We start from the raw sequence: 12,295 nt of genomic DNA, 5'->3' as shown, positions 1-12,295 counted from the left end.
GGATGTATATTATCTGTACCCACAATGCTCATCAAAAATAATTTTCTGAAATGGAACAAATGTAATGTATAATGGAAGAACAAAAATTGCAAATGGAAAACAATATGTCAAAGCCAAATGTAACAATATGTAGTTCAACAAAGTCCCTCTGATATTATTTTTAAAAAAACTAAGTGTTGAACATGTCTTCAAAATGATGCATTATATGTCAACAATAAAGACCCATAACTTGCCTGCTGCTTTTGATGCATGAGCGTTTGCAGATGCAATAGGGCAGAACTTAGGGCTGTCCTGCCATGCTCCAACAGGACTTCCAGTTCAGGTAGACTCTGACTGAGCTCCTCTTCACGCATCGAAAGGCTTAGCAGTTCGCTTACTGACATTTGTTCTGCACATGCACAATATATAAAAGAGCACGATGTAATTTCAGTAAGTCTGTTTGGCATTCTCATCTAAGGACAGTAGAATGATGTCTTTTATCTTTATCTTATCTTGTGTTTGAAGGATGATAAGCCACGATGTCATTGTTATTAATGTAATACTCCTGCATGAGGATTGGGTCACTGAAGAAAAATAAAAGGTTTACACGTGAATGCAAGCACAAAGTCGTGCATCGAATAGCACTTCTTTTCTGCAATGGTGACCATGAACCCATGTGGCACATCAAGGGTTGGAGCTACAGTATTCACTGCACAATGACACGACCACCTATACCTTTATAGTCCTGCAGATGTGGTATTTTCTGATTGCATGCATGACAACCAATCAGTGGACAAACACACAGATGGGGACACAGACACACACACACACACACAGACACACACAGACACACACACACACACACACACACACACACAAGTATTTTCATTGTATTGTTCAGGGACTGGTCCAGGAAATGAAAAGTTCAGGTCCAATTACCTTTTTTACTCTTGACCTTCATTCTTTTTGATTTCTGTTCACTTCCAGGCACATCAGGAGAATGAGCTCCCTGCAATACATTTGCAAAAGCAGACATTCCAGATGGAAAGATACACAATATAATTTTACTGAAACAAAACACCCAAAAATAGCAGCCACCATTCTTCTGAACATATTAGCAGAACAAAGTGTTTTATCAGGATTTTATTTTCTTACACAAATTGAAGCTGGTGATAATAAAAAAAAGAAAAAAAAATTACTCGTGGTAAGATGGCAGTTAAATTTTATTTTATAGTACAGTATTTTAAAATTTAACTAATTTTATCGACATAATAAGGCATAACACCAAGCTACTCGTACTACATTGACATATGGTGAGACGTTATGCACACATGCATGTGAACTAGCACATAAATGAAGGAAAACTATAGATCTGGCACTTTCAGTTTCCAAATAGCATTTTCAGTAGCATCCATTATTAAAACACTATTGCCCAACAAAAATGACTGGTGTGTTCCTCATCATGCACTTTTCTCCTTGTCAAAAGTGTTAAATGGGTGACTACCCAGGCTTTAAAAATGCTAAGAGTATGATACGTACTGTATCAGGAAAAAGAAAAGGGGGAAAATGATGAATAAATAAATAAATTACATATATATAATTTCAAAACACACCTGGTCATAAGTGTGCCTCACTGACCGGGTCCTCAGTCGAGGTCCTCAGCATCATCCCGTTTCGGCCCTTCAACCTCGATACGGTCAGCTAAGGTGGGCCAGCAGGGGCACATATGCCTCCACATGCAGCAGCTACTCCCGGATGCGTACATACCCCCACCCCCAGCCAGTGAGAACACAGACTACAACAACAAAACTGCCTCCACTCCCAGAATCCACAGCCCTCATCCACTCACTCACACACCACAAAAAAAAAAAAAACCAAAAAAAAAAAAACCGACCACCACCCTTACAACATGCACCACTCAAACAAAAACACACCAAATCCTGCAACACACACACACAACACACATCTCCATCTCTCTTCCGTGCTCAGTCACTACCCCTTCAGGCTGAAATGAACCACCACCCACAACCTCAACCTACACCGTTCGACGTGCCTCCATAAACTACCTCCATATCCAAAGTGAGCCTTTCAAGGCAACCTAAGCCACTTTGTCACACATCCTCCTTCTTTCTGTCCCACACATTCCAAGCAGAGCAAGAAATGCAGAAAAGGAATTGCCAATATACCCTCTGCACCCCACCTCAAATGGCTGACAAGAAACTCGCCAACCCTTCTCCCGACACTCTGACTCCAGCTCACTGTACTTTCCTCTCTGCCTCTCATGCACCTCCTCCATGTTCTCTTCCCAAGGTACAGACAATTCCCCGATGATGACCTGTCTTGTTGCACCTGACCAGATGACAATGGCAGGCCGCAACCTTGTCACACAGATCTCCTCTGGGAATACCAATTGTGGCTTTAGGTCTGCCACCACCTGCCAATCACAAGCATCTGACAGGCCTCTTGCTTTCCACCTCCTCCTCTTTCCACCTCTTACTACTTGGCCCTCTTTGACAAACAACACCTCTCCCCCATCGGACTCCTTCTCCACTCTCCTCTCTCTCGATCTCAGAACCTCTTGTTGCACCATCTGCACTACCACCGCCAGCACCTGATCATGCCGCCACTTGTATCTTCCTGCTGCCAATGCCACTGAGCATGCACTTAGTGCATGCTACACCGTTCCCAAACCTCCACACAAAGAACATCTCTCCTCCTGCAACAACCCCCACAATCTCAAGTTTACTGGTGACGGAAGCACATCATACGTTGCCTGCAACAGGAAACTCAACAATATTGGCTCCATCCTCCAAATCTCTTGCCACTTCAATGTCCTCACCCGCATACCTTCCCACCTAGTCAAAGCACCTTGCTGTGCCTGTCCGATTGCTTTCACATATCTCCCCTCCTCCTCCTTTCTTCTCACCTCCCTCTCAACAATCTTCCTCCTCTCTTTCACACATGCCTTTCCCCATCGCTCATGCTTCATCCACCCCAAGCGATGCTTCCCATGCTGTACCATCCCCACGACCTCCTCCTGTTGCAACCGCTCCTCCATCTCATCCACCACTGCTCTTGTATTCCACTTCCGACATCCCTTCTTCTCTGGGAGCATTCTTTACCACTGAATCACTTGAATCCCGCAACATCATGAACTCCCGTACCCTCACCACCTTAAATTCCTCGGTTAAAACTCCTCCTTAAACTCGGTTATATATACACACACTTACATATATATACACATATTTTTAAAAGAGAAAAATAAAATCTGTATAAATAATATTTTTTGGCCAAGAAGCCAAAATGTTCCATCGCAAACTGGCTCAATAAACGTCAAAAAATACTCACCACACCCGCCCGGCGCCTCTTTCTGATCCTGCCCTCATTGTTATCAGACTCAGATGGAGAGCTGCCCTCAAAGAGACCAAGGTTTTGGTTCACTTCCCGAGTGTTCGCTCCTGAGATAACACATTCAGGAGGTAAGGAACCAGATGCAACGTCACCGGTCAATGAGGAGAAATTACTGGACCTAGCTGCCTTGCAAAGAGGCTTCTGATCCACATTTAGAGGTACTCTCGCCGAACAAGGCACATTTAGATCAGGTAGAGAAAATGTGCCTTCCAGTGTGGAATCCAGAGGCAGATCACAAGATGAGTTTGTGGTCTGAGCTGTAGGGGAGTTGAAGGATGTTTGGCCAGCTGATAGTGATGAAGATATGCCCCTGCTGGTGTCCAAATATTTCTGCTCTACAACTGGGTGACAGTGTTTGGCTGACTTGCCCAATTCATATGACAAGAAGTCCTGGAGACTTTGAAACAGTTCTGGCTCTTCCTGGAGTTTACCCAAAGGTAAATCCACATCCTCTCTTGAGGCTGTAGCCATTTCAATACCAAATCTAAAAATACAAAAGTGACGATTATTATTTTGTGAGTATAGTCCCTTTATTCAACCTCATACAAGTGCCTTAAAAGTACAGAATTAGGTGTATTGGTTATCGATGATAGTTGCGTTTAAATCCAAGATGGTGGTCGTTCAAAGTTCAAGATGGTGGTCATTCAAAATCCAAGATGGTGGCCATTCGAAATCCAATATGGCAGCCATAACAGGGCTATTTCAGCTTGGCTTCCTTAAAAAAAAAACTACATTTAGAGGCCATTTTTCCCCGCAAAGCGGGGGTTGGCCTTTTTCGGGGACCGTGGTTGTTGTTTTTTTCGGTCCCCTTTTTGAAGCAATGTTTTACGGCCGGATGCCCTTCCTGCCGCCAACCCTTTTTGTCGCCCCCTTCCTGTAAGTATTTCAATATGTCCTACGTCCTGGCAACTTTCATACTTTTATCACAAGGTGCACAATTCTTTCACATATCTGTCCCACTATATTGGCTTCATTACCTTCTTATTAATTGTTCACATTGTTAGTCCTGTGATTCTCTTTAAACATTTAGAAGATTGAGTACATATCTATTATTTCAAATAAACAGTGATCTGAAATTTGATCAGCAATTACAATTTACTCTCAAACATGCATAGCATAAGGGTGAAAGGTGCGAGGAGAGCTCGGCGGGTGAAGTACCAACCGAGAATGAAGGTGTGGAGGTTGAAAGAGGTGACAGTAAGGGAGGCATTAAAAGAGAGGCTGAGTAGGGTCGAGGATGATGTGGTTGAGCTTGAAAGTGGTTGGATGTCAATGAAAGCTCGTCTGTTGGGAGCCTTTGGTGAGGTATGTGGATGGACAAAAGGACCACCGAGGCACTCGGAAACATGGTGGTGGGATGATGAAGTTGGAAAGAAGATTGACGAGAAGAGGAAGAAGTTCAAGGAGTGGCAGAAGGCGAAGGGTACGGGAGCAGAAACAGCAGAGCATGAAAGTTATAAGGCAGCCAGGAAGGCTGCAAAGAAAGAGGTAGCAAAGGCGCAGGAGGCATGTAGGAAAATGTTCGGAGAACGCTTGGATTCGGAAGAGTATTCAGGATTCAGTCCTGGGAGGCAGAAAGCAGTATTCAGGATTGCAAAGCAGATAGCGAAAGAGAGGTGTGATGTGATGGGGGTGAGTTGTTTGAAGGATGAAGTGGGACAAATCATTGTCGACCCAGATGGAATTAAAGGAAGATGGAAAAGATATATGGAAATGCTGTTGAATACAGAGAATGAATGGGATGGCAACATGGAGAGTAACCCAATTTTAGGACCGGCAGAGAAGATAACTGAGAAGGAAGTTGAGGAAGCGATAAAAGCAATGAAGAGTAGAAAAGCGGGAGGGCTGACGGGGGTTGTGGGAGATATGTTGAAGGCAGCAAGAAGTTGGGGTGTGAAGAGAATGACAGAGATCTGTAATCTGGTGGTGAAAGAAGGCCGCATTCCAGTGGATTGGGAACTGAGTACCCTCGTCCCTCTATACAAGGGGAAAGGTGACCCTCTGGAGTGTGCCTCGTACCGAGCGATAAAGTTATTGGAGCATGGAATGAAGGTATTGGAAAGGGTGTTGGAGAGGAGGATAAAGAAGAAAGTGAAGATCGACGAAATGCAGTTTGGATTTATGCCAGGAAGAGGAACGACAGACACGCTTTTCAGTATGAGGCAGTTGCAGGAGAAGTACATGGAGAAGAGGAAGAAGTTGTTTCTTGGGTTTGTTGATCTGGAGAAAGCATTCGATAGGGTTCCACGCAAAGTATTGACATGGGCATTGAGGAAGTTAGGAGTGGAGGAATGGTTGATCAGAGTAGTGATGGCAATGTACAAAAGAGCATGCACAGCTGTAAGGACGAAGGACGGGAACAGTGGTGAGTTTGAGGTGAAGGTGGGAGTGCATCAGGGGTCGGTACTAAGTCCACTACTATTTGAAGCTGTGATGGAGGTGCTGGCTCAGAACGTAAAGGAGGGTTTACCGTGGGAGTTGTTGTATGCAGATGATCTGGTGTTGATTGCGGAAAGTATGGATGGACTGAAGGAAAAGATGAACAAGTGGAAGGAATGTATGGAGACAAAAGGTCTGAAGGTGAATATCGGAAAGACGAAGGTGATGGCAAGTGGTAAAGCATGTGGTGAGGTGGAAAGAACTGGGAAGTGGCCCTGTGCTGTGTGTAGGAAGGGTGTCGGAGTGAACTCCATTCAATGTACAATGTGCGCTGAGTGGGTTCATCAAAAATGTAGTGGTCTGAGAGGGTCATTAACCAGTGTGGCAGCTACATTCAAATGTAAGGTGTGCACAGAGGGAGCTGCAGATGGAGGAAATGTTGAGTTGGATCTTGGAGACGGCGTGAAGCTGGAAGGTGTGAAAACATTTTGCTACCTCGGAGACATGCTGAATGGAGAAGGTGGATCAGACTCGGCAACGGTTGCTCGAGTGAGATGTGCATGGAAGAAGTTTCAGTAACTGAGTGGCGTGCTGATGATGAGGGGAGTGTCGTTGAAGCTGAAGGGAAAGGTGTATGCTGCATGTGTGAGAAGTGTTATGATTTATGGGAGCGAGACATGGGTAATGAACGTAGAGCAGCAACGAAGGTTGGAAAGGGTGGAAATGCGAATGGTTCGACGGATGTGCGGAGTATCGTTGAGAGAGAGGAAGACAAATGATGAATTGCGAAAGATGATGGGAATAGAGCCTGTGATTGATGCTGTGAAGAGGAACAGGTTGAGATGGTTTGGTCATGTGTTGAGGAAGGATGAAAGTGACTGGTTGAGAAGAGTGATGGAAATGAATGTAGAAGGAAGTAGAGGACGGGGAAGACCGAGAAAGACTTGGCTAAAGATGGTGGAAGAAGAAATGCGGGCAAGGGGGTTAACAAGGAGAGATGCAGAAAATAGGGCAAAATGGAGAAGATTGTCATGGGGACCGCAAGGCTAACCCCCGCTCCAGTAGGGAAAATGGCCTTTAAAATGCATGTTGTCGTTGTATGCATAGCATGCAAAACCTGAAAAAACGTGCTTTATGTGAAAAAAATTCCAATAATCTGTAAATCTCATACAGATAAATGTCTTCTGAAACGTAAATGAAAACGTAAATGTAAATTGTAACGTAAATGTAACGTAAATTGTAACGTAAATGTAAAACGTAAATGAAATGTAAATGTTTTCCATAAAAAATGAAATAGCATGAAAACGCATTTTTACAAAAATGTAATCACTAAATATCTTGCACATAAAAAGTTACATTTGTGGATTCTGTAGACAACCTATATCTGCTGCTGTCAAAACTGGATGGTATTCATAGAATACTTACCGTGCGCAGTCAACTTGGTGCAAGCCAACTCTTCTGTTTTTGAACGTATTTTTTTCTTTGTTCCAATATGGCTGCCAGACCACGTGAGCAATGCCATCATAAGTTTATATTCTCTAATATAATTGTTGCATTGATCACGCTCAATAAATTTCAAACTGATCAGACTAAGCGTTGTCCCTGTCAAATTATGATGTCATAATTATGGCACCAATGACGTCATCATTAACAACACCTATTCTCCATATGGTGTTCTTTACAATAAGCCACGTTTAAATTTTTCAATAGAGCGGTTTTGTTGATAGAGGTGCAACGTTTTTCGGTTTTTCCAAGATGGTGCCTGTACCACATGACATACGATGTCATGATTATCATTAAAATATTATACAGGAGGAGGTGCTCCTATGGTGAAAATTTTGTGACCATCAGACTAAGAGTTGCTGAGGAAAAAAATTCATAATTATTGGGTAAGTGTTGTACTTGTTGAATTATGACGTTATAACGAAGGCACCGATGACATCATCATTAACACATCTTGTTCCCCATGGGGAGTAGTTGACAATGACCCAGGACTCAATTATTTTCCATGGAGTGGTTTCAGAGATGTAGAAGTGCGACGTTTTTCCAAGATGTACCACGTGACCTATGACGCCTGTACCACGTGACCTATGACGTCATAATTACCATTAAAATATTCAACAGGAGGAGGTGCTCCTATGGTTAAATTTTGTGGCAATCGGACCAACGGTTGCCGAGAAAGTGCATTTTTAAAATGCAGACACATACGCCACACACAAGCAAGTACGCACCCGAATGCCTAACCCTGCTTTTTGCTTCGCAAGTGCAGGGTAAATATGCTATGACACCATTATGAAAGAAGTTACAGGCATACTGGAGGTTACATTGAAAACAGCATCCACAATGTTATTCATAACAAGAATGGCTCTTATAATTGGTGCAACCATTGAACCCATTAGTTAAATAACATATTTTTATGTAAAAAAAATAAAATAAATAAACACAAGACATACCTTGGTTGTCCTTTCCCAGCTTCCTGCCTGCGACGAGTCACCACCCGAACTGCCTGTTCCCAGTCAATGCTTCGTCGTGGTGTCTTAAGCAACTGCTGCAGGGCTGGCTTAATACTAGAACCTTCACGGTCCGAATCACTTTTCCGTGCTACTCCAGCTGCCTGACTTTCTCCTCCATTTCCAGATGAACAACCAGTGGAAGTGTTTGCTCCTCCACTAACACCATATGAGATTCGGTGCCGTGCTTGGCTCAAATTAGGCTCCGGCACTGCAGAGCCAGTACGACCACGAGATGGTGCCAGGTGACGAACAAGATCGCGCTGCAGGGCGGTGGGCAACCGGAGCTTTGAGAAGGCGAGAACTCCACCACCAACTGGCTCTTGCAACTCCTCAGCCTCTGGAGTTCCTTCAGCAGGGTGGGTTTCTGGATATGCAAAGTCATCACTTGCCAGCCCGTTTGCATCAACTAATTTGACAGATTTCAATGGAGGGTTTGGGGAAGGCAAGACTCCTTTCTTCTTTAATGGAGTGGAATCTGTGAATGTTGGCTCTTGTTTTTCTGTGAACAAAGTGCAAGCCATTTCTGTCTGAATACTACGATCAATGATCGTGACACCTGTTGTATTACAATTATCAGGTAACGGTTTCAATTGATCTTGTTTGATCCCAGCGAGGTTTTTATTGTTGCTTTCTACAATGTGGGACATTTTTTCATGGATAGATTCTTCCTTTCCACAACTCCTGGATGTTGCCAGCCAGATGGAGAGGAGGTCCTTTTCCTTTGGCGGTGGTTCCTCTTTTGGATGGTCACATTTACTGTATGAAGCATCCAATATTCTAGCTTTTCCTATGCAAACTTCATTTGAACTTTCATTTGGTTCTTTCTTCAGTTGAGCTTCTAGGTTTGGAGGAATAGATTTTGATTGCTCACAAATTTTTGGTGACAGCTTGCTTGTTCTGCTTCCAACGTCCTCACAATTTTCCTCTTTCACGGTCATAAATTTGCTTTGAGAAAGTGCAATTCCTGCTTCAACATTCGTCGGATTAACTCCATCCCTCTTTGTGCCTTTCACTTTCTTAGTTTCCATCGGGTGCTTCACATTTAGGGGAAATCTTTTATGCGAGGTTGAACATTCTTTTTTGTTATTTCCAGCTGTGCCTGGCAGAGGTGGTGTGGAACCTGAGCTGCACTTCACTTGTGGAGTTGCTGTCAGCTGTTGCTCCACATTGCCACTCTGAGACTTCAGCTCAGAGTCATTTTTCTGCAAAGATGTAGCTTCTGGAAGTGGCAACTTTCGAAACCTATTGCTTGAATCTGTGCTTTTTTGATTCTGAAAATTCACATCGTTTGATGAAGATGGCTGCAACATTTTCACAGATTTACTCACGACATCTGGCTGATTTGGCTTCATTATCACTGGAAATTCATTTGGTGTGTTTTGCTCTAAATGCGAAGGTAATCTGGATGTTGGTAAGAAGCCAAATTGTTTGGGAAAATTCCTCCCTCGGCTTCTGAATATTCGAGATCCTCTGCCACGATGTGTTGGATAAGGATAAGACCCCCAGCGGTTGTGACGGGCTGCAACACGATCAATATTTTGACAAGCGGGATCTGACGGCCATTTATGCCAGCCATTATAGTATGGATTAGCGGAAGGTATTTCAAAATTGTACTCAAGTCCATCTGTGTGGAAATTATACTGGTTATGGCTTTCCTCGGCATTACATTTATTTTTGGGAGGAAACGAGGAATTGACATAGTATCTATATGCCCCTCGTTTAGCACCTCGCCAGCCCCTTTGACCGACCATGCTGGAATTGCTAAAATGTTGTTTGGTTGATGGACTGCAATTCTGGCTTTGTTCTGGCAAAGTTTTTTGCGAACTATCTTTAACATCAAAATAATACATTTGCTGCATCTTGCCACATGACTTGGGTTGATCCATCTGTGTCTTCCTTGGTAGATTATTCCCATAAACAGAGTTTTCTTCGGTGGGTATGATCTCTTTCCTTTTTGTCTCGGCATTCTTTTTCTGTGTCACCATCTGTTGACTGCAAGAGAGACAATTACAAACAAAACAACTGCATTTCATAAAGATACTTTTAAATGAGCAGTTTACACTTTACCTTAAGATCAAATGTAAATGATTGCATATGGATGCATATTCCATGACGCAAAGGTAAAGCCATAATAAAAACAAGCGTTACGCCTAGGTCCCCCGTCGGTGAAGTGATGAGTTGACAAAGTGGAAGACGCAAGGCGGCCATCTTGGATTTTGACGTGGCGATCCAATTTTCAATAGCGTTCTCCCTTATGCGTAGATACACCCACACACCAGATTAGAAGTTAGTAGTTCGTTTATTAGTCCCCTACCGGTGTACACCGGAGGGGACTATAGGTTTGCACGCCGTCCGTCAGTCCGTCAGTCAGTCAGTCAGTCCGTCACGCAAAGAACAGCTTTCCGGACTTTTTTTCTAAACGCTTAATGCCAATGATTTCAAACTTGGCTTATGGTTTCCTCATGATAAGTTACAGATCAAGTTCGACCTTCACGACGTTTCGATCATTTTTGACAAAGTTATGGCACTTTGAACTTTGGGAATTCTGATAATTCTGATGATCCTTAACTCAGTGCCATTTTAAGTTTTACTTTCCTTTAAAAAAGATTTTCTCTGCAATAATAGGACCGATTGAGATCAAATTTTCACTGTAGGAGGGACGCGGTCTGTAGAATATTTTAATGGTAATTATGACGTCACATGTCACGTGGTTCGGCAGCCATATTGTTTTTCGTGAAAACACGAAAACACCTTTTTCTCTGCAACGGCTGAACAGATCGAGGCCAAACTTTGCAGGCAGAATCGCATAGCCATTACGAACAAAAAAGTCAATGAGCATGACGTCATGCATCACATGGTTTCAGAGTTATGACGTTTTTAAGCATGAACCTTTAAAACCGAGCTCCTCCCTCATTTTTGATCCAATCGAGGGAAAACTTCACAGATCTGTTCAGCATGTCAGTCTACTAAAATGTCCTTTTGGAATTTGCGATAGGGCACGTGGTTTGGCAGATATCTTTAATTAAACGAAAATATTTTAAAAAAGGATATCTCTTGAATCGCTAGTACCTCAGACCGCGAGTTGATAATTATATAATTCACACAGTGCAATACGTGCAGGCTGCTCCACGGAGCGACCTTGCGGGCTTATAAACGAGGCGAGGCGTGACACACGTGTCTCAGCATACCTCAGATCAAGTTTGAAAACCAGCATCAACCGTGCATAAATTTGCATATTCGATCATTTTTGACAAAGTTATGGCACTTTGAACTTTGGTAGGGGACATATATTGCAGCGCAATACTCAGAATGCTTGTTTTTCATGATATTCCGCTCACAAGGTTCAGACATACATGGCGGCGGCCATATTCGATTTTGACGTGGCGACCCAATTTTCAATAGCGTTCTTCCTTATCCGTAGATACACCCACACACCAGATTAGAAGTTAGTAGTTCGTTTATTTTTCAAGATATTTTGCTCACAAGGTTCAGACATATATATGGTGGTGGCCATCTTGGATTTTGACGTGGCGACCACGGAGTTATAAATAGAATCTGGAGAGCCAATGAAGCCTCTCTTTTGAAGCAGCCGGAAGTAATGAGACGGCCATCTTGGAGGGCCGATTGTCAGCTGCTTCAAACTTTTTGACACAGACAGCTCTGCATAAGTCTCACGCTGAAAATATGCCTCAATGTGCTGCATTTGGTTGCACAAATTCCACAGGGAAGAGCTCCAATGTGTCATTTCATAGGTAAGTGGAATAATGTTGTGCACAACAGATTATTGTACAACAGAAACACTAGAAAGGTTAGCATGTGTTCGTCTTTTTGTCACCGGGGAAGTTAGTGATTCTTTTGCAACGAACTTTTCCTGCCGTGTCCTCCGTCTGACACGTATTTTATGATTATTTGTGTATTATAATTGATAAATTAGATTACTAAAACAGTGTCTTATTTACGACAAGTCGTCAGGGGAAAAGGTTAGGGATACTCTTAACTAAGTTAGGTGAGTG

The 12,295-nt window shown here is 43.0% G+C and overlaps 1 protein-coding gene across 4 annotated transcripts in view; it reads right to left on the bottom strand.

Moving 5' to 3' along the window:
- Positions 1-12,295, bottom strand: part of ZNF106 (zinc finger protein 106) — an 89,085-nt gene that overhangs the window by 62,241 nt on the left and 14,549 nt on the right. For 3 of the 4 annotated variants that reach the window (XR_013623936.1, XM_068123526.2, XM_068123535.2), the window contains 4 exons: positions 8,223-10,274; positions 3,328-3,874; positions 919-988; positions 234-388 (listed from right to left, as the gene is read on the bottom strand). Coding sequence is in view for 3 of the 4 variants with exons in the window: in XM_068123526.2 (XP_067979627.2) it covers positions 234-388; positions 919-988; positions 3,328-3,874; positions 8,223-10,274 (2,824 nt within the window). In the remaining variant the exon portion in view is untranslated. Of the gene's footprint in view, positions 1-233; positions 389-918; positions 989-3,327; positions 3,875-7,194; positions 7,266-8,222; positions 10,275-12,295 lie in introns of all 4 variants that reach the window. The other variant, XM_068123545.2, reaches the window with a different exon arrangement.

Source organism: Myxine glutinosa, chromosome 1 (genome assembly GCF_964187855.1).
Source record: "Myxine glutinosa chromosome 1, kmMyxGlut1.1, whole genome shotgun sequence".
NCBI classification, from domain to species: Eukaryota; Metazoa; Chordata; class Myxini; order Myxiniformes; family Myxinidae; genus Myxine; species Myxine glutinosa.
The sequence above is the reverse complement of the archived record's forward strand: the minus strand, read 5'-3'. Positions and strand labels throughout refer to the sequence as shown.